A 23,630-nucleotide genomic window follows, 5' to 3' on the forward strand; every position below is an offset into this window, starting at 1 on the left:
TTGATTATAAAATAGCTTCATCTAGTCGGAACTTCGAATCGTTTGGCGAGCGAACTGTTTAATTAATAAAGCTATCTCACTTGAATTATGTCTACTATCAAATATATACATATATAAATTTCCATTAAATCATGGAAAATTTTATTCAATATTATCATAATGAGGGATTGCATTACTGAATATCTTCCGCTCGAGCAAATCGAGTAAATTTATCTCGGTCTGATTGGGAAAATTTACGCAAGCTTGCAATGTTAATAGAATTAACTTAAAAATTAAAAAAGTTATTGCACTCATTGCGTAAACAAATATCTCTGCCTGCCTGCTTCTAACAATTATTTTGTAAAAAATAATTTGCCCTGTAAGTCATACGTTTTTCAAATCATTTTATATTGACATGTAATTATGTAATTAAGATGATAAAAGATTAAAATTTTATTACTAATCACACTTAAAAAAAATAATATCAGACAATTAATAAAAAAATTGAGACATAAAAATATGACAAATGGAGATTGTTTTCGAAAAGATTTAGATACATTCAAAAAGATTTAGATACATTCTTACTTCTATTTCTAAAAATAAACTTGTTTAAATTCTTTTGTAAATGCACATGAATAATTTAAAAGGAATTAAAATTTTAATTCTCTCTTTTACAGTTATTGGTTCAACTATGTTGTTGAATTCCACCAGGTTCTTTCTAAAATGAGCCAACATCTTCTTTCGCTTCAAAAAAATAAAAAAAGAGAACAGAAAAGCGATAAATAAAAATATATCAAACACTAAACTTTATGTACTGTGTTCGGTACAATAATGCAACTTTGTACTCTCGAAAGCTTACAATTTGCAAACTCGCGCAACCGTCAGCTGATCGTGGACGTGAAAGGATTAACTTTTCAATGGAGTAGCAAGATGTCCAACAATCTCGCGAAAACGACGTACAAAACGAGCGATAAAATTCAAGATAATCGATTTCAAAAAATCCGGCTAGTCAAAACTTTCAACAGCATCTCTCTTTCTCTCAATGTGCACTTCCGTTTCGGGTTATTTTTTCGATCGACTGCTATCGGACAAACGAAACGAACCGGCTTTTTGTGACTGCACGTACGGCCAGAGCCGAAAAGCCATCCTTTACGTTTTCCGACGATTCAATTTAACCGCGACCGAACGCACGGTCGACGAGCGCTCACGAAGTTGTCGAAGTAGATTGGATCTTATTGAATCCAGAACTGTCCTGCCGGAAAGAGAGAAGACCGTCTCTCTCCTCCACTTGATGGAGACGACTTCGCGTCCCTATATAAAACAACGCTCTACCCATCACGTCAGGGTATTGGTCCGCGACGACGGGGATCGTCGTCGAGGTCAGTTAGGAATCTCGAGTCAACATCTGCCAGCACCTTGACGGAACGAGAGACAACGGTCGCGTTAAACTTTACCTCGCGAAAAAGTTGGGCGAGATCGGGCAAAAAGTCCACTTTTGATTGCCGACAATTGGACGTTCGTCGCGAATCAGTGGGTCGCTAGTTCTCTTCACGGATAAACGGGTCGGGAAAAGCGGCGCAAACGAGAAATCGAAGGGAGACATCCGAGGGATGTCCCAGGAGACGGTGTCCATAAAGCACTCTCGTTTACACGACGCTCTCGTTTGCTGGCAAATAGCAAGTTTGTTGAAAAATATGTCACGAATGTAGTACAAATATTGCATTAGAACGAAGATATTGTCTGGTACAAAGTACCTGTGTTTTTGCAAAACACCCGCGAAACGGACATTTTACAAAAATCGATCGCAGCTAATAATGTACAATATAAACTGTCAAAACGTAAGTTTCAATAAACTGTCCGTTAATTGTTAAAACTAAATAATTGCACACGTTATGTGTTATTTTTTTTATATCAATATATATATATATTTTAACACATTTTCATATTGCAAGATACTGTGAAATTATGCTATATGTATAGCATAATTCCACTGTATCCTGCAAGGTAAAAATGTGTTTAAAAAATTCCTTACAAGAGACATGTCACAATTGTCAGGGATCGATTTGATTCTCCTTGAAATATGTTGTTAAACGCAAAAATCTAACAGAAACGTATTTTTTTATACGTGCACAATCTCATCTGTTTAAGGGGTAAAACACTCCTTTGATAAAAAAAACCGTATTTTTCTTTGGGGTCAAATATCGTCAAAACTATAAGAGATAGAAAATAAAAGTTTAACGGTTTCAAGAGTACTTTAAAATTATGAGAAAAAACCTTTTAATTTTTTTCAAAAAATCTCCACTCAAAATTTTTTTCAAAATTTTATAATTTTTCTTCACCAAATTAAAGTACTCTTGAAGCCGTTAACCTGTTATTTAATAATTTTCTTTCTATCTCTTATAGTTCTGACAATATTTAATTAACCTTAAAAGAGTAATACCATTTTTTTTTTTCAAAGGTGTTTACCTCTTAAACATGAGATTGCGCACGTATAAACAAATACGTGTATCTTAGATTCTTGTGTTCAACAACATATTTAAAGGAGAATCAAATTGGTTCCAAACAGTTGTAAGTCCTTTGTTAATTTAATATATATAAATATTTAAATTTGAAATTTTTATTTTGTCGTGCGCATGCGATGTATTATGTAAATTGTACAGATAGATACACACATAGTTAAAAGCTATTACAAACAAGTAAAAAGTAAATATTTAATCTTAAGTAAATTATTTAAATATTTAAATGAACAAACAACTAGAAACTTGGCGAATAAAAAGCAAACGCAGATGTTAATGCGTCGATTTCGCAGAAAATAATTTTTCTGCGCAATTGATAAATACCCTGTGTACATATTTTTCTTGGTATATTTTACCAAGATTTTTACCAAGAAAAATATATGCACAGCGCACTTATCAATTTCACAGAAAAATTATTTTCTGCGAAATCGACACATTAACATCCGCGTTTGGCTCTTATTCGACAAGTTTCTAGTTGCTTGTATGTAAATATTCAGAGCCTTGTATTCAAAGTATTTAAATTAAAATTCTTGTATTTATTTGTCCTTGTAACACGAAGATATGATGTGGCAGATGATATTTGTGCTGGCAGTTAAAAGTGAGACATTACAAGTGTGACAAGTGACAACGATAGAGTGGCAAAACCATTTAACACACTACACAGAAAAATAAATATTAAAAAAGTAAGAAAATTATATATATAATGTTTTTATATATTATATTATTCTATAATATAAATTTTAAACTTATAATTTTTATACATTGACATTCCGTTAAGAAAATAAAAGTGAATTTTATTTATATAACATAAGAGTAATTATATAATAAAAGTCGTAAAGAAATATTCTTTTATAAAATCAATAAAAGAAAACCGATTTGTATAACTTGATTTTATGAATATAACTAAATTAAGAAATTCAAAATATTAGTCTTTTTAGTTTTAAACTTCAAACATTACTCATGTTTCAAAAAACAATTATACAATCTTAATTCTTTTATATACTTATATGAATATGACATAACATTTTGGATATATCAAATTTTGTCGATGAAAGAAAATTTTACAATATATAAATGCCAACTTATAGTGATAACAATTTTGTTTATAATATTGAAGCAATAAAAGAATTACATATGTTCTGAAAAAGGCAATCTTAGCTTTAAGAGAAACAGAGAGAAATATATAAAAATATACGAAAATTTATTAATATAAATTTGTTAAAATAACGGTTACTAAAATAATTTAAAACTGGCACAAAATAATAATATAAATAAAATTAAAATAAATACAAAAAAATGACAAATACAACAAAATAAAATCTATCTGTTGAGATTTAGACATAACAACAAATTAAAATATGTTTATACAAAATGTTTCAAAGGTAACGGTTGAAATGTCATATAAAAATTATAAGTTTTTAAATTAGAGTTTAAAGTCTAGACCCTTGTATTTAATTTTTCTCTGTATAAATTGTACAAATTTGTGTGATTATAACACATATAAATGTACCATTCATCTAAAACAATGTTTTATAGAAAATTATTTTTTGTAGTGTCTCAGAGAAACAATAGCTTTTTCCTGGAAAAAAAAGGGATTAATTTAGATTTAAAATCTTTGCAATGTCAAGTATGCAAAAAATGTTTTTCGTGTCGATCAGTTTACATGGCTCACGTACAGAGAGGTCATTTTCCTGCAACATCTAATCCATCTAACTACAAAAAACCAAACCAGTCTAAAAAATGACTTCAGCACATGTTTTAATATATCGTATATAATGAATTTTATGTATAAATAATGATGCTCTTATAAGTTACATACAAACGCACAATTCATACAACTCATTATTTTAACTATGGACCGTTAGCAACATTAAGCAGGCTATCATTCTCGAGATAAGATCAAATTGACAATGACGATCAACGTTGGCTTTATATTTTACATTTTTCAAGTCTTTCTTTTTCTTTATCTATAATCAGAGATTCGCGAGAGCATCAGTTATAGTAACTATTAAAAAAATATTAATTTCTGATATACTTCTATTATATTTCTCATCTATTTTTGTCGCGCTTAAAATCATCGTGAATTAATAATTTCGTTGGATATACGTAGATACCTATGTATGATAATGAATATGTACACGTATTATGTAAGTAAATTATTATTATAGATATTATCATATTCGTCCACACAAAGCATTGATAAGCAACATACAGACATAATATCAAAATTATTCTCTCATAAATATGTGCGTAAATTATTACGTATAATATATTATTTTTCATCCTATGTACAATATCTATAATTTAGAATCAATTTTTTTATAAAAATGTCAAGTAAAATTATTCTTTTATGCGTGTGCGAAACATAATCGCTCCTCTTTTTAATATTATGTTATCTATAAAATTCAAATTTAAAAATATTACACATTTTTTATTTGCAACATTAAAACTAGGTTTATGAAAAGATTCTTGTTTTCTATTGCTAATTATTCAAAAACTTGATCCTTGGACATTTTCGCAAAAGTCGATTCTAAATTAACTTTAAAATATCATTAAATGCTAAAACACGCGACAATAACAAGATAATTCTAAATATAAAATACAAATATTGTAATGTGTAATTTCAATTATTTTAATGTACAATATATTTAAAAATATTATTTAAAAAATATTATTATCTATAAATATTATTATGAATCTATATCTTTATATTTTGATGTATGCATATCAATATATCTTTGTATATTATTTCATATCCTTGAATAACATATAGGTAATATAATACACAAGACTTTTTATTATTGACACAATAAAATTGACATATAATGTAAAAATCAATTTTTGTACTATGTTTTGAATCAAATCACTTAACATACATGATCATAAATATAAATGATGATACTTGAAGTTTTCTTACTTATCAGCTTTTAGAAAAAATAAAAAAATAATGTGTTGGATTTGTAACAAAATTTATTTAATGTTGAATTCGATAAGATACTGAGATACTATTCCATATTAATTACTTGAATAATGTAATTAAAAAATATTGTATAACATAGTCGCACATAATACATTAAAATAATAAAACAATTATAAAAATAATGATATCACTTTCGAATATATGACTTATTCCCATCATTATTTTAATTCATCTTTTTCCTAACCTGTGATATTTTATGCCGTTGGTCAAAATCGTGACGCCTTTCATCTAGGAATAAATTTAACATTGGAAAACAAATGTTGAGATTCATCAATTAAACAACTATAATTTAATTTGAAATATCTATATTACGATTTGTGTCGAGTGCGAGAAACGGTTGTAAGTTGTAACAAGATTACACGGCAGTTACAAGCTATCATAAATATGTAAAAACACACACACAAATTTAAATTCAAAGTTTTGTTTTTATTTATATTTAGACCTATTTATATTTATTTGTATGTTCTTATAACATAGAAATTAACTTTGGCGTAAGTACAAACAATTCTTGAAAGCTATAAATAAGAAGTGACGAATGACAACAACGAAACGACAGTAACGAAACGCATTTAATTTTTGTACACGGTACAAGGAAATAAACCAGTAAAAAAGTAAGGAAATAATATTCATATAATATTTTTCTTTTATTTTATTATTATGTTATATTATATTTAATATTTAATATTATAGAAAGTATTTAAAATTCCGTTAAGAAAATAAAATTAATTTTTTCCAAGTATGTATTAGAGTTATTGAAAATTATAAACAGATGCTTTTACATACTCGAAAGAGTACAGTTATTAGTCGGTTATTACTATTTATTATTAGCTTGATTTCTGTTGTGTGTTATTAAATGCTAAAAATATAAAATATAGTCTTTTATTTTTAAATTTCAAACATTATTCACGTTTTAAAAATCATACAATCGCAATTCAGATTCTTATATATTTCTACGAATATAGTATAATATTTTTTGGTATACCAAATTTTAACCATTTTGATAAAATAAAGTTTTATATCACTTATATTAATGCCTGTTTATAAAGATACCTATTTCAATTATAATATTTAAGCAATATATATATATATATATGTTCTAAAAAAATGGCAACCTAACTTTAAGAGAAATAAAGAGATATATATAAAAATATACAAAAATTCATTAATATTGCCGTTCATTATTCGCGGTTTGAAATTGAATGTTTTCAGTCTCACCAAAATAACAACGATTTTAATAATCGGGACAAAACAATAATATAAATAAAATTAAAGAAACACAAAAGGAAAAAATGTAAAGAAGTACAAAATAAGTATGTATCTATGTATCTTGTAAGATCTCCAGAAATTTGGTCACAACAGATTGAAATATGTATATATAAACAATATGTATGTACATAGAAAATATTTTTTAAGGTTTACGGTTAAAATGTAAAAATTATAAATTTTAAAATTACAGTTCAGACTCTTATATTTAATTTTTTCGGTATAAACTATACGAATTTAAGTGATTATAACATACTATTCATCTAAAATAATTTGCTTTATAGAAAATTGCTTTTTTATAGTGTTTCCGAACAATGGCATTCCAAAAAAGAAGAAAATATCAAGTTTGCAATGTGACATATGTAAAATATATTTCCAACTGCAGTCAGAGCTCATATTTCACGTACTGCGAGATCATTCAACTGCTAATTGTCCTAAGTCAGCCCGAAAGTGATGCAATTCGAACCATAAGACAAATCTAAAAATTGACTTCAGAACATGTTTAAATGTATTGTATTTTTACGCAATCAAGCTTTTTTTTAATCTTTTTTGAGTCTCGTTTTTCTTTATCCACAATCACAGAAATTCGCGATAATCGTTTCTCTTTTTAATATTATATATCGATAAAATTCAAAATTTTTTAAAATAGTCTATTTAAAAAAAATTTTTTTTAAACATAGTCTATTTAAAATTAATTAAAAAATACATTTTTTTTGTTCGTACCATTAAAAAGATTTAGTCACTGGTTTTTTAATTAGCAATTATTTAGAAACTAGATTTCTGCACATTTTTTACAAGGGAAAAGTCGATTCTAAATTAATTTTAAAAATGTATCATTAAGCGCTAACGATAATTCTAATAAAATAATACAAATTAATACATAGTACAATTTTTATTATTTTAATGTCTATTCAAATAAGTAATATTAACGTTCGACGTATATTTTATATAATTTGACATATTATGTAAACAAATTATGTAAACAAATTAATACATCTTTATATCATATAATCTTTCATATTTCATGTATGTAAAAAATGTATAACATACTACACATTAAAATGTAGAACATATACTACACATTTTTTATTATTGACATAATAATAAAAGAATGTATGATAGTATTATTATACATAATGTAAAAACTAAACAAATTAATACATCTTTATATCATATAATCTTTCATATTTCATGTATGTAAAAAATGTATAACATACTACACATTAAAATGTAGAACATATACTACACATTTTTTATTATTGACATAATAATAAAAGAATGTATGATAGTATTATTATACATAATGTAAAAACTATTATTGTTATACCATTTTCAAATCTAATCGTTTGTTATAAACGATCGAAAATGTAAATTACAATCTTTAATAAAGATTATCTTATTATTTTTTATAATCTTTAAAAAAGATAATTTATTCTTCTTATTTACTTAGAAAAACATTAAGAAACAGTACATTAGATATAACAGAAATACTTATTTCAAATTTAGAATTCAATAAGTAACACATTGACAATGAGATAATTTTCAATTAAATGACTTGATAACGTAATGAAGAAATATTTTATTATATGTACAGCTGCGTAAAATATTAAAATAATATAACAAATATAAAAAAAATCTTTTATATTTTATAAAGAAAATTGATAGCTATTAATGTCTCGCATTAAATTTTGCGACTATTTCCATCATTATTTTAATCGATCCTACTTTTTATATGGTCTTTTATACTGTTGATGACAGCCATAATATCGTAACATTGAAGAAATAAATTTCGCACTCAAAGACAGATGTCAAGCTTCAACATATTCAATTTTTTTCGGAACCTAAGACACCGAATAATACATTTTTTGCATTGAAAAATCTTATATTGTATATCATGCTAATTTTCAAATGTCATATATTTTATTCAAATAAATCGCATCGCTAAAATTACGACCTAGTTTGTATTTATTTCCCGTTTATTTCTGATCTACTTTTTCAATTGTACAAAAAAACGCGCAATTATCGCAAAAGACTCCGCAATTTCTTGATCAAGTTACCAGGGATTCGGCGAACGCGAATCTGATTAGGAAGCATTGTTACTCTCTAATGAAAGAAAGCGTTGTATTCAGCTATTACACCCGCATAAAACAGTAAATATGTACACCCAATATTGGCAACTCAATCAGTTAATTTGAGCGTGTGATTCAATAACATTTTCTATAAAGACTGTTTTTAGGAGCAAAAGTCGCTTGTTGACATATCCTTTCCGGATATTAAAAGGCTAGAACCATGCAACAATGAAAAGGATGCTTTCTTTTTCGACGGCGAAGAAAATTACGGCAGTTTGAATCGATCGTCGGAACGGAGTTTATTAACACACATACATATACCCACACACGTGCCATATTTATACCGACGTGTGCATGATTAAAAATCCGAATGAGGGAAACAGGTGCCGAGATGAGCAAAGTTATAAAAAGTCGAGATATTCTGTGTTTAATTAAAGAAAAAAGCGCAACGAGATCGCACTAACATGTACCCACTTCTATTTGTTGAGTCATTAACTGTATATAATGCAATTTATTTATAAAATAAATTAGAATTGGTATATAATAGACAATTCATTGTACAATAATAAATTATTATTCATTATTCATTGTACAACAATAAATTATTATTCATTAATGATAATATAATCATGTAATTTACGTTTATTTCAATGATTTCACTTGAATTATATACTTTAAAAATTAAGACATGACTATACTATCGGTTTATAATAGTCATAAAACTATAAAGTAAAGCAATTTTTCAATCAAAAAATCATTACCATTATTTCCTTGCTGTCTCCTATAATTTTAAATAGTACATTTTTATATTTATAACTTATAATTAAAAATGTTTTCCTTTAACGGAGTTTTATTATCTAGTCAGTTGTTCATGAATATTATGCATCTATCCCACAAGAAGCGGAGATGTCCCATTTATTCCAACAGGATATAACGTACTAAAGATAGAAATATATAGGTGGACTCACCAAATATAGGATTCCCGCGATGTGTCGCCAGTCCGCCAAGGGTTAACACGTGTGAGTGATCTGCCGTTACCACGAGAAGCGTTTCCGTGAGATCGACCTCCTTCATAACTGCCTGGACAGCTTCCTCCAACGCCAGAGTCTCATCCAGCGCGCGATAAGCGTTGTTGTAATGGTGAGCGTGGTCGATTCTTCCACCTGAAACAGACCTCGCTTTGTGAGAGGCGCTCATGAGATGCCGCCATTTATTAAAGTTATCTTCGACTACTTCATAACGCAATGTCGCAGTTCAGATCCATCTTAACACATCTTGCGCGGGTGTTTTCCCGTACAAAACGACTTTGGTCGCTTCCCGCGCAAGATGCGTTAAGACCCTCATAGTTTCTAGGTATTGGTACACTTACATTAGATTTCTCTGCTAGCACATAACGTATCGAGCTTGTTATAAAATATTACACTCTATAAAATATTACTATTCTTTATATTATAAGAACAATATAAAAGAACATTTGTTTTAAATAAATTAGTTAATAAACTTTCTCAGTCATCACGTGTTATCTAAAATTTTTTTAAGCTTTTTAATTCACAGCATTGTCGAAGATTAAATTTGATTACAAATCGTTTTTATATGATAACAATATTGATTTTCATTAAACATTGATTCTGTCATTTATCTCACAATCAGCGTCCAATGTCCTGTTTGCAAGAAGTGTATTGTTAACCGAGTTTCTGTTTTGTACCTATGACCACATCCGCGAGCGCTTATGTAATGTTTGTCACTTCAAGGCTTCATTAATAGTTCTCAATTGGATTTTAATTAGCGGTGTCAATCATGGGCGAGATGTTGCTCGTTTGCCCACATAGTTACGGTCGGCATGAGAGCAGCGGTTCTCGTTATCGTATTAACAAAGTTACACAAATGAACTTAACTAGATCATCGTGATAACTCTATCACAACAAAATTGTGGCGTATCATACGCCAGCGTAATGTGACGATGATTATTTAATAGAACAAAATAATTTTCACATAGATTTTCATAGAGAACATTTCATAGATAATGTAATATAACGCAAATTTTTATTCTTTTAATATGTTAAAATCATACAGAACTCGAGCATTAAACAATTGACTGTTTGTTAAACATTATAGAAGAATTAAGAATTAATTTATTTGAATCGATTAAGTATATTATTCATTGTAATAATAAATTTCGTACGATTTTTCAACAGAATTATGTGTATATAACATAGTATAAAAAATAGAAGGAAGAACCCCTCGATTTTTTCAACAAAAATGTAGAATAATGGAATTATATCATCCAATAATCACACTTTGCAATTGTTAATAATGTGAGTTACTAACAAAGTTACGTACACAGATTTAGCCAACCGTGTTTCAATCCACATGCGGGTCAATGCGTCAAGTGTATTGCTTGCGGTTGTATCAACCATTATACACTGAGAAAAAAAAGTTGTTAACTTAACTAAATGCATTTAGTTATATTTTATATTTGATTTAAATATCTACATATTTGAATTTAAAAAATTATAACCAACTAAACGCATTTAGTTAAGTTAATGACTTTTTTTTCTCAGTGTACGAAATATAATTCTAGCTATTCGTACATCAAATAACATTACTGATAGAGATGTCAGAGAGAAATTTATCATTTTAAAAAACATTATAACACTAAAAATAAAAATTGTATATCATAAACGTTATAAACATTAAACATTAACATAAAATTATATATATTTCATATACTTAAACCATGAGATGCACATTTATTTGCAATTATTTGTAAATAGTATGATATACTAAAATAATGCTTATATATTTGCATATAATAATGTTTATTTGCGATCTTCTTAAATGGAAGCTGTTCCCTAATTTATCAAGAGATTTAATTATAATTTACTTAATTTAATATAATAAAAGTGTCCAGATATGTGTTATCTCAATTTTTAAATCTCGCATCTTTGTTATTTAGAAATAAAATTATTTTTTAAAATGCGTCAAAGAGAAATTTATCTCCAATAAATAAAAAGCTTGACTATATTTCTTCGCGCAAGTACATGTATATGTATACGATCCCGACCGATCATGAGATACATACAATCAAGAAGCAAGACTGCCGGCATGACAGGCAGAGCATGTCATGGGTTGTACAATTTTTGCGTACCGTGTCGTGTTGATAAAACGTTTGTAAAAAAACTACGAAGAAAAATACCGGCGAGAGAATATGATGCTTATAAGAACTGCATCGTCTGCACGTAGCTGCATCGATCCTCTCGTTACTCGTCGTGTCGTGCACATGCGACGCAACCGACTCGTTCGACCGACTATATCTGATTGCTGTGCAACAGAGAGAGAGAGAGAGAGAGAGAGAGAGAGAGAGAGAGAGAGAGAAAGAGAAAGAGGGACAAGATTTTAGATATCATCCTACACAGTTGGTTTAGTTGGCGCCAGACGGTGTAATGTAGATAAACGTAACTGTTGCGTTTAATCCTTCACTGCATCCGAGTCTCGTTCAAATCTACTTGACTACAAATAACATATGAGTTCTCATGCGCACAGAGAGAATGTCGTTTCGTGAAGCATTTAAAGTATCACATAACAAACGTGAGCCAGAAGAAATGCAAATCTGTGTGTTGCAGTACTGTTACTACACGGAACAACTGTTAAGAAAATATTGTACCAAGACTTTTGAAGATTGATTTAAACGAGGAAATTTATTCAGAAAAAAATGATTTACACATATAATTATAAATAAATAAAAATAAAAAATAATATATATATATATATATATATGTATAATATGTCCCTATATGTTCTCTCTCTCTCTCTCTCTTTTTCGCTCTGTCATATACAATCGTCTGGTTTTATAGGAAAAATAATAATAAAAAATAATTAAAAAAATTAATTTAAGATTGTTTTTTTTATTATTTTGTTTTTCTATACTTTTTAAAAAAAGTAAAAATTGCAAATTATATACATATGTATATGTGTGTGCATATATATGAATTTTATATTATATATACGATTTAATATAATATATTAAGTCATATATATAATAATATAAAATTCATATAAAATCATTTATATATATATATATATATATATATATATATATATATATATAAATGATATAATATGAGAGAATGGCACTTCAAAATAGTTCGTGGACAAATTTTTCTAATAATTTCGGTATGTGTATTACATAATAATTCAGTTTAAAATTTCTGTTTTATTATTTTGAAAATTTAATTGTTACAGTTGTAATCTCTTTATGTCGAATGCAGTTGCAATTATTTAATTCAAATTTCGTTTCTTTCGTTAATATCCTGCAAAACTGTATTCTGATGGAATACACTTTAAACATAAGTCATTCTCAAGTGTATGTCGCGTGCCGTAAATATAGCAAAGTAACCTCGGTATATACAAAGAAATCGAAAACAGCTATCGAGAATGGCAAGTCCCCTGGATGCCGCCCAGTCACTGTATGTCGCAAATTCTTGTCCTCGCAGAATCGCCTATTCCGTGTAGCAAACACAAAGTCATCGTGAAATGAAAAATATCGAAATGTCACCGGGGAAATAAAAAGTGATCGAAAAGGGAACTCGTCGATTCACGACTTGAAAAGAAGGCAATCGATGCGGAATATAGTCTTCGCGTAGCTGTTAACGCTTCGCCGAAACGCGATTTAATGCACAAATAATCGAAAGAGCATTTTAATATAGCCAGAATAAAGTGAAAACGGATTTTAATCATGTGGGAAACGATCGAGAGTTGAGAATACAAATTTTAAAGATCCTAGTAAATGCGTGTACTTTGTTATCGATGATGCATCACTGCGTATTTTTACGTTACCTCATAAAAAAATATACACAATATACCAGATGTTTTGTGTCAAAACAAAGAACGATATTTTGCAGGATGAGTCCCTCTTTACAAAAGTTGCAAAAACTTCAGCAAAATGTCATTATTTGTCCTTTATTTTTTCATTAAATTAATTTTCATTACAGCAAATTGGACCGATATTTTAGCTGAAAATAAAACTACATTATTTCTATCATAATAAGTGTGATATGAAAATTCTGTTATTTCATGTTAGCGTCAGAGGATCTTGATTATTCTGGGATTCAATCTCTGTTGCTACTATTCGATACGACACGACACATTATCTTAGTGATGACAGTCGGCAAGCGGTCCAGCAAACAATCGCAGCACTTCAATTATTACGATCGCCAGGTTGCTTCTATCTCAAATTGTACCAGTTTCCGGTAATGGCTACTTAGAATTGAGATCAATGGAAACAGGGCTTACGATATTACAGGAACTATTCGAATTATTGAAATGAAAAATATAATATATATATTTACATGTTAAATAATTATGTATGAAAACAAGAGAAAGAAATATAATTTATTGTATATATTTTAAATTTTGTTTATATGTTAAAGAAACTTCTTTACGTGTGTATGTAAAGTTCTTTATGTGTGTGTGTGCAAATTTTTTATTTATATGTATCTCCTTTCTACAGAAAATTTACTATTGTACTTATTTACTTATACAAATTGTTAGTTAATGAGAGCTACATTAGGTAATTTAAAATATACTTGAGAATACTCAAATATTGTTGTATAATTTATTTTAATTGTTTGTTATTTTTTAAAAATTAATATATCATTAAACAATTTTTCTAAAATTATTTTAATGCGAACGTTGCGATTTTTTACTTATAAATTTTTTACTTACACATATATTTTATACCTGTACTCAATATTTACTTAGGCATTGGCACTGGAAAGCTAAGTTTTGATGTGGCGTAATAGGTAAAAAAAAAGTTTTTTTTTAGAAAAAATATAAAATAATTTAATTTCTTCCACAAATGAATGATAAAGTATCCTCTAAATATCTTGTATTTCGTCGAAATATTAATATTTGTATTCCACAGTGCAACTTCTTTATAGTTTCAACTATTGGTTCATTAGTCGATTGCGTAATTAACAGTGTTCCAAATATTGACTTGTTCTCAGAAGCATTTAAGAGCCCGCGGGGAATCGAAACTGTCACGTTCAAAGATTTGCAGAAAAGTCCCGTAGCGAGTTTCCAGCTGGGATATCTTCAGTCGCGTAACCCGCTTGCGAGCTTTAGATTTTAATCCGAACGAAGTCCGACAAATTACGTTCGTGTCGTTAATTTTGGGAAGCCGTTTTATAGGACTGTCGAATCCTCGTTGCTTTAGCGGCTCGTATCTGCATTTTCCCGGTTGCAGTTTCCACAAACTACAACTCAAAGTAAATACCACGATGTTGCCTAAAACGGCACTTACTGTTGAAATCAATATTCCACTGTTATCAACGGAATAAATGTGTAAGAGGATTAAATAATGAATTCGAGAGAATAATAAGTGATTTAAATTTGGAACAATATCGCATATCGTTAGTAATTATTACCGTGTTACGTAATTAAATTAAAATATTATCTACACATGCGTGTGATAAATGGAAAATGATGAAACTGGCAAATATTGTACGTACAGCAGTATTATATGATTTTTAATAATTAATATTAATTCTGTACATATATGTTATTATAGTATGTTTGATATATACATAAACGGAATAGAATAACAATTGAAATAATTTATATTCTATATATGTAATACATTACAATTTAAATATTATATTTGAATATATTTATTTGCATTCTTTTAAATAATATAAGTTATGCTAGACATAAGGAAAAGACATAAAAAGTGTTTACTCTTACACAAAGCTATTCTTTATCTAATTATCGTCCCGGAATCGTGGCTTTCTATTTTTAATGTTAAGTATAGAGTTATATTACCGCTACTAAATGTGCTGCCGGAAGTGGATTCTCTCGTCGGATTAGGAACAATGATAAGATATTAACCGCAGCACCGTATATTATCGTACTTTTTACGAGCGACTTGGGCCAACCATTAATTCGTCAAAGAAATGACGATCTATTATAGTACCATTTTCATTATTAAAAAAGATCATGAAATTATTTTTCACAGTTTCCTCGTTCCAATTTAACCTCACGTGAATAGCCTCTCATTTTATCGTGTCATACATTCAAGAGATCTTTATATCGAAGATGAAAATTGAAATTATCCTTTCAGGATTCAAATCTGCGGTAGACAAATCGCTCTGTTGTAATTACATTATCTTTTGGAGAGAAGAGACGCGTTATAACACACTCTCGGAAGCACATAAAATGGAATACAAAAGTTTCCTTCCTCGCAAAATCGCGCGGAGCGTCAGATGGATCAGACGACATTTTTGTACACCGGTAACAAATAGAATTAACATCTGGTACTAGCAGTAAGTGCGCTAGTCTCACCTTCCGCGAGAAATTTACGGACGACCCGTTTGAACCGTTTGGAGCGTGAAAGTATGGTTTTAAGAGGCAATAAAGATACTTTATCGCCCGGTAATAATACATGTCCTTGGTTGTTCAATGACGCAAAGCCTTGGGGATGAAAGAGATTACGTGGTGGAATAACGCGTCGGCTAAGCATCGGGTAAGCGGGTTTCGTTTTTCTGTGATAAATTCTATGCGGGAATACACGAGGGTATATACATATATTGTATATCACGCAGCGTACAGAACCGAGAAAGATATTTTGTGCGTCGCGATGTTACATACATTGGGTATTTATGGAGAAAACTATAATAAATAGGAAGCATCTTATCGCATATGTTACTCTTATCTGGTTAAAAACGTCGAGAATCAAGTTATTTCATCAAGACAATTTTAAAATTCCATTTATTAAAAAAATAAATCTATATTATATATTAATTAAAAAGCACTTATATTAAATATTGGAAAACCCTAATTAATATTTATTATTACAATATTAATATTTATTATTATACTAGTGATAATTATTAATAATTTTATAGTATATATCTTAAATGTAATTATTACAACATTTCTTTCTTTATTAATAAATATCAACGTTATCGTTTTGTCAAAATTTAGAATAATTTAAAGTGAAGAATGCACTTTATAAACAGTCGATTAAGTTAAAACGTAACATAGCGTACAATATTCGGAATTAATATTCAGATGACCCATTTAACTTCCGAGTTCTCTCTCTCTCATTCTCTCTTTCTCTTTCTCTCTCTCTCTCTCTCTCTCTCTCTCTTCCTCTTGACATGCTTGTCCTACCCAAAACCTGACCGCGTAACTATACATCAGAGAACGTGACGTGTAAACACATCCATCGGCTACTGAAACTCAGCCGACAGCGGCCCGACGTGCAAACGAGCCTCAGGCCACACGGCTTGAGGTTTATCTCGGATAAGAGCTTAACAGGGAGTTCGGACGTTATGCATTTATCTTTGCGGACTGACGAGAAAATATGACTTCCGGCCCAGATTTACTATTTCTTCTCGAATAATCAATGCCATGCTAAAAAGCATGGATGCAATGCTTTTGAAACCATCTTGAAATGCCGCTCATCCATTTAATTCTTCTTCCTTAAAAGGAAAGTATTTTCTTCTCTAAAGTAATATATATTATTTTATTCTAGTAGCTATATAAAGCATAGTTTCAACGAGTTTAAATTGAAAAGAAAAAGAGAGGAAGATAAAAACTTTGCCAGAGTTCATGCATCAGATTAAAAGTGCTGCGGTCGCGGTGCTATCAATGATCCTAATGAATGCGATAAGTCTCATCGAAATGTATTAGCGTGCAATGAACGTTGATAGTTTCATAGAGCAACAGTTGTGCAAAACTTTAGCCGGCGTCGAGATCTCAATGCCTGATTGCAAACAGCAAGGCAAACGAGACGAATGCGGAATGGGGACAGTCCTCTGATGAAGTTCCCTTGCCGGAAGTCTAATACATCGGTCTCTAACTCGGCAATTCGCCCGCATTTACCGCACGATGTACGGTATTTTAACACGCATGTCGCGGACGCGTGTTTAGATCGCTCGACGCTAATGCCGAGATATATTTGCGGCAACATTGGGTCTGTCTGACGTACGCCAATATTCCAGAAACTTGTATTTCAATTTCAAAAGCGAGCAAAAACGATAAATGCCAGCTAAATAACATGTTTCCCCTGATAGCTTTACTATATATCCAACATTAAAAATATTCACGTAGTTTATAACTATTTTTATTTTAAATTATTTTAATAATTTATATATATATATATATATATATATATAAAGTATGTGTGCGTATATGTAGATTGGTATCAAATCGATTATATTATAGTTTTATAATTTTTTTATTTGCGCGATCATATATATCGTATAAATATAAGAGAAAATTTGTACGACCTCTTTTTCATTTTCAGAGTGAGAAAAATTGCTTTCAGAATTAAACAATCTATCTTTGGAACATTTTGTATTAACATATAATTGTAAAATTATTGTTCTACGCAATAATAATAACTATATCATATACATATATAGTGTATGTTTTTATTTTCCTTTTTGTTTACTTTCCATTTATTTTCATTTAATTATTGAATCTCTGCATTTGCAAGCAAACGATTTATTTTACTTATGTGTTTATTTACATTGCCTAATTATCTGTCCATTATTTTCCCATTAAATAAAAAGCGCGTCATGAAAGATACATCGCTTTGGGTTGCAGTACGTTAAAATGTAAATAAATATTTCGATAAAATTTTCTTCGAAAAATTTCACCCTTTATTTGTTTCTGTATACTGTACACCAACATTTCAAAATGACATCGCATATCGAAGCACTATATGACATAATCTCTCTTATTTTTTCCTTCCTTTGTTAATCTGAATTGTTTTGCAAGAAAAGAAGAGAGAGAAAGAGAGAGCAATAATTAACAAATTAAAGTTTCTAAAAAAATTTATCTAAAATAACAGAAATAATTTTTTGCTTTAAAAGAATATCGATCTCGTCAAGTATACATAATTGCTACTAAAAAGTTAGACATAGGTGGCTCATAGTTTTAATTTAGCGCAAGTGACGAGCTTTTTAAGACTATTAAAGAAAATTGTTTGTGATAAAAAGCCAGTTATGTAAATTAACTTTGTTTGTCGTTTCGTATTCTCGCGTATAATTTTTTTCGCGTAATTCTTTCAAGATTTTTTAATTGGAGACAGTTACATATATACACTCTAGTTATAACAGTAAAATTATTTACTTTTTTGTATATTATAATTACTTTTATATAGATTTTCTTGTAAAATAGTGTATATGATATTAATTTGTCAAAAAACAACATATTCGCGAAAATAATCTCCCATTTGTTAATCAAAACAAACTATTCTAGATAGACATAGGTGGCTCATAGTTTTAATTTAGCGCAAGTAACGAGTTTTTTAAGACTATTAAAGAAAATTGTTTGTGATAAAAAGCCAGTTATGTAAATTAACTTTGTTTGTCGTTTCGTATCCTCGCGTATAATTTTTTTCGCGTAATTCTTTCAAGATTTTTTAATTGAAGACAGTTACATATATACACTCTAGTTATAACAGTAAAATTATTTACTTTTGTTTATTATAATTACTTTTATATAGATTTTCTTGTAAAATAGTGTATATGATATTAATTTGTCAGAAAACAACATATATTCGCGAAAATGATCTCCCATTTGTTAATCAAAACAAACTATTCTAGATATAATATAATAATGATAAAAAAAAACTTATTCGTTGTATTCAGGTATATTTTATAACAGTTATTTAATTTTATAATTAATAAAAACAATTAAAATAAAATAAACAGTGCCCTCTTCTGGGAAATTAAGTTGAGTGAAATAGACAATATAAAGATTAAAAATAACTATTGTGACTTTTTTCCGTGAATTTTTTTAATAACGGATTTCATCCGTTGGCAACACACGGAGCATCGGTGTGTATGCAGCAATTTTAATTTGTTTAAAATGTTTTTTGACAGCGATAGTTTTTTCAATAGCGAATATGCATTTTCCACAATGCAATCCGAGTGCAGCTTTACAAATATGCGGTAAGCTTACTGTAGCGCCGCGCGTCAGTCCATTTGAAGGATGATAGCATCCTCTCGCGTATCGTCTAACCGGAAAGTGCTAATCAAATTGTTGTAATCTGCAAGTGTATATGCAGATAGCTACTTCGCGTAAGTAACTTCAACACGCGGAGAGTTTCTCAAACTCATTTATATGAATACGCGCGAGAGAGAGAAAATGTCTAAGATGGAGAGTTCCAAACTCCTAACTGAATATATATTTTCGAAAACATACGTTTAAAAAAAATTATTACGTCAATTTTGAGAATGTTTTTATGCAGAGTGTCTACTGATAATTCGTTGATTTTCTAGATACTTTTGTTCAAAATTCCAAGTAAAGAAAATACTTTCAAAATTTTTTAATACAACTTTCTCTAAAATTAATTTTTTGTTACACGCGCTTCTTAGTATTTGTCATTTATACACAGAGGAGGAAAAAGAGACATAGAGCTTCTTAAGTTTCAAGAGAAATCCCTGAGGATTCCAGGTTTTTCACGTTTTTCCAGAGAGTAGACACCCTATTATATAACATCAAACATCAGATACTTTTCGATTTTAGCCGTCAAAAATTATTTATAACGATAAACTCTTGAGAAACAAAATTTTGACTCAATTTTCGTGTTAGAAAGAAAGCTATTTCTTCTTTTTCACAAAAAAATGCTCCGTCGAATGATATCATATTCTTGTAATTCTTTATTTAAATTCATAAAAACCATTATTAATTCAAATAAGGAGAAACTATAACTAATAAATATAAAATTGTCAAATTTTTCGACGTAAAGAGTACATAAAAGTACTGAATGTTTAACAGGTTTCAATTTAGCCAATATTTTATTAAAGACAACTTTGCGAGTTAAATTTCGCATTAGATTCAAACAAAAAAATAAATCTAACACATATAATTATTTTTTTAATTTAAAATTGAGTCAACTCTATATATGAAAATAGAAGATATAATTTATTCTAATTTCCGATAAAATTTCTACAATCTCCGTACAAAATATTCATAAATGACCATAATTCTTGAGCGTTCTATATAAATAAAAGTCTTTCATACCACGATTAATATCCGTCGTGCATTTGTATTTTATTGAGTGATTTACTTCCGTTATAAATCGTCCTATTTATCATCTTCTCGACGTCGAACGGTTTTTCAAAATCACCGAAACAACTCGCTGATCGTGCGTATTCTCAATTTATAGAATCGAATAATCCGCGAATGTGTATTGGTAGAAAATGATTTATCCATAATGCACACTCGTGTTGTTCATAATCGCTCTTTACTGCATTGCTGACTAAATCGAAATTTGGACAAATATGCAAATACGCATAAAAAGCGCGTTGCTTTTACATGTCAAACAGCCTCATTGAATTGCAAATTATTCTTTTTTTCTTCTACACAATATTTATGTGTACATGTTTGTATTTTTTTTTAATTCTCTGTCATTTCGAGGCAGCCCACACACCATTTGCACGATGGTCGCGACGATAGATCGATAGAACAATCTGCGGCTGATGTCATTATGAATTTTGATGCTGCCGCGCATGCATCGATCATCATTATTCATCCTCATTTGAATAAACTATTTATTTTCACCGCGCAAAGATCGAAGACTAATAATTCTTATGTTCTTTTTGTTCAACTATTCTTTGTATTATTTAATAGGCATAGTTGTACATTATTCGTATAATAGAAATGTCGCGACTTCTTGATACAAATAAAGTAAAATTTTTATGAATTAATAAAATTGAAGAACATGCGTATTATTTATCACAAATATTTTTTTTTGCAAAAATTTGTCAATGTATTTAAAATGTGTCACAGTATATTTTTTTGACAATCACTGATCGAAAAGTGTGATTATGTGTATATTATATTATTTACATGCATAGAAAACAATCTTCGGTAAAGTATGCTTAACGGAAATCATGTGGAGTTAACCACATCGAGGAAGCGATTAAAGCCTAAGAAATCTTCAGTTCTTTCCAGTTCGCGAAGAGGAATGATAGTATATTGTTTCGGGACTATTATAAAAAGTGACTATACCGACGTAACTGCATATTGACCTAATAGAATTGGTAAAGGAACAAAAATAAAAAAATTCTTTTCTTAAGCGCGAAATTGTTGTTGAGAAATTTCTTCTCGAGAAATGCGGGCTTAAGAAACTATTGTATCGATAGTTCTTTAAATCGTCGCAAGAATTCCGAGTCTCGTTTCTCCAAGTAATGTCTCAATACGACTCTCGGTGTTGATGTCTTCTCACTAAAGATGTAGCTTTATTCCTCTCGTCGACACACAAAGTTGTAAGTGGCTCTTTCTCTAGTGTTCTAACTTCTGACTTACCTTCCACGAAGAGGAAGTATCCCTCGGGATTGTTTGAAAGTATCCGAAGCGCCTTAATCGTCATCTCGGCCAGAGAAGGATCGCCAGTGTCGTTCGTGTTTCGTTCGACATCGAAGTCCATGTGGGAATAGGCGAAGAGACCTGCGACAAAGAAAAAAAGAAAAAGAGTAAGTTTTAACAAATAATTGAATCGTGTTATACGAAAACAAGTTTGCAACCGTATTGACGTATAAAGAAACGCGAGGTAGAGGCAAATAGAAAAATTAGAACATTGAGAAAGAAAATACAAGGAAATATAAGATAATCTATAGCTAATTTGATCAAGATTCATAAGGTTTCATTTAACAGATCAGTTTGACAACGATGTATTCTCTTTCCTATATTTTTATCAACTTTTTAATGTTTTTATTGATTGATTGAACGCGACTTATTAATAATTCAAAAGCTGTATTAATAACTTAAAATTTCACTCTGTCGATAGTATCATTCTATCTTATTAACCAGATATATAGAGGTGTTATCAATGGCGATCGATAAACATGATGTAATCTCATATTCCAAACACTGAATATCTAATCATTACACTGATTACGTGACTGTCAACAACGCGCAATTAATATGACACAATGACCAATTGCATTAATTTAGAGCGCAAATGATGAAATTAAATTCTTGCAACCCGCCGCGATACTCGCGTATCGACAATGAATTCGAACACAATTCCACAATTTAGCGCGTGCATTTTTTATGTAAATTAAATCAAAAATCATACATCGTTTGTCAGTTAAATTCAAAACAGAGCGTTACTATAGTTTGCGATATTATAGTTCTCTATCAGATGTCAATCAGTAAGTCACGCAATGAAAAAAAAAAACCGAGATTAGATAATACGTAACAGTAATGCCGTTATAATACAATCGCTAATTCCTACAAATGTAAAAAATGCATTAAAATTTACCTAAGAGACGATTTACTTTTCGTGGATCCACCTCTTCAAATTGCTGCTTGTTAAAGACATATTTTGAGGGTATATTCCTCCGACGATGATTCCTGGACCATTCCTCGATAAGATTTCGACCGTCCAGTCGTCTACCTTCCTTATCCGGCTCTTCGGGATCTAAAGTCACCTTTGGTACGAAATGACGTCTCCCACCACCGAGCACAACCTATGTCAATTCGAGCAGAAATAATGCTATCTTATTTACGTGTGTGTGTATGTGTATACGCGAAGTTTAATTCTTAATTTAATTCGATAGAAATTCAGCGAATAAAATCTTCTACAGAATTCGTTTGCTCTACCCGATAAGATTGTCTTCCTTGAATCGAAAAATTTATCGCAAACGATATATAATCATCGACTTCTGATCCCGCCTATCCTAGACGAGACACGCGGAACCGACTTTAATGAGAAAGAAAGTTTTGCCTTAACTTGCAGGGATGCAGCGCTCCAATGAAATCGCCTGAGGAGTTCTTTGCTTCGTTCAAACTTTAAGGCAAAAA

At 29.6% G+C, this 23,630-nt stretch overlaps 1 protein-coding gene and 1 long non-coding RNA gene across 5 annotated transcripts in view; one reads left to right on the forward strand and one right to left on the reverse strand.

The window, feature by feature from the left end:
• LOC140672407 (alkaline phosphatase) overlaps positions 1-23,630 on the reverse strand; it is a 182,593-nt gene that overhangs the window by 30,090 nt on the left and 128,873 nt on the right. Inside the window, exons 5-7 of the mRNA XM_072904553.1 lie at positions 23,089-23,296; positions 22,131-22,271; positions 9,776-9,970 (exon numbers count right to left, since the gene is read on the reverse strand). Of these exons, the coding sequence (XP_072760654.1) occupies positions 9,776-9,970; positions 22,131-22,271; positions 23,089-23,296 (544 nt within the window). The remainder of the gene's footprint in view (positions 1-9,775; positions 9,971-22,130; positions 22,272-23,088; positions 23,297-23,630) is intronic.
• Positions 1,799-7,551, forward strand: LOC140672412 (uncharacterized). 4 transcript variants are annotated; one of them, XR_012047886.1, is made up of 4 exons: positions 1,799-1,817; positions 3,055-3,178; positions 4,049-6,086; positions 7,041-7,549. It is a non-coding gene; the product is annotated as an uncharacterized lncRNA (long non-coding RNA). The 4 variants fall into 4 exon arrangements; XR_012047885.1 differs by lacking the exon at positions 1,799-1,817 and adding an exon at positions 2,441-2,547; XR_012047884.1 differs by lacking the exon at positions 1,799-1,817 and adding an exon at positions 2,543-2,682.

The sequence above is a fragment of the Anoplolepis gracilipes genome, chromosome 13 (genome assembly GCF_047496725.1).
Source record: "Anoplolepis gracilipes chromosome 13, ASM4749672v1, whole genome shotgun sequence".
Taxonomy (NCBI): Eukaryota; Metazoa; Arthropoda; class Insecta; order Hymenoptera; family Formicidae; genus Anoplolepis; species Anoplolepis gracilipes.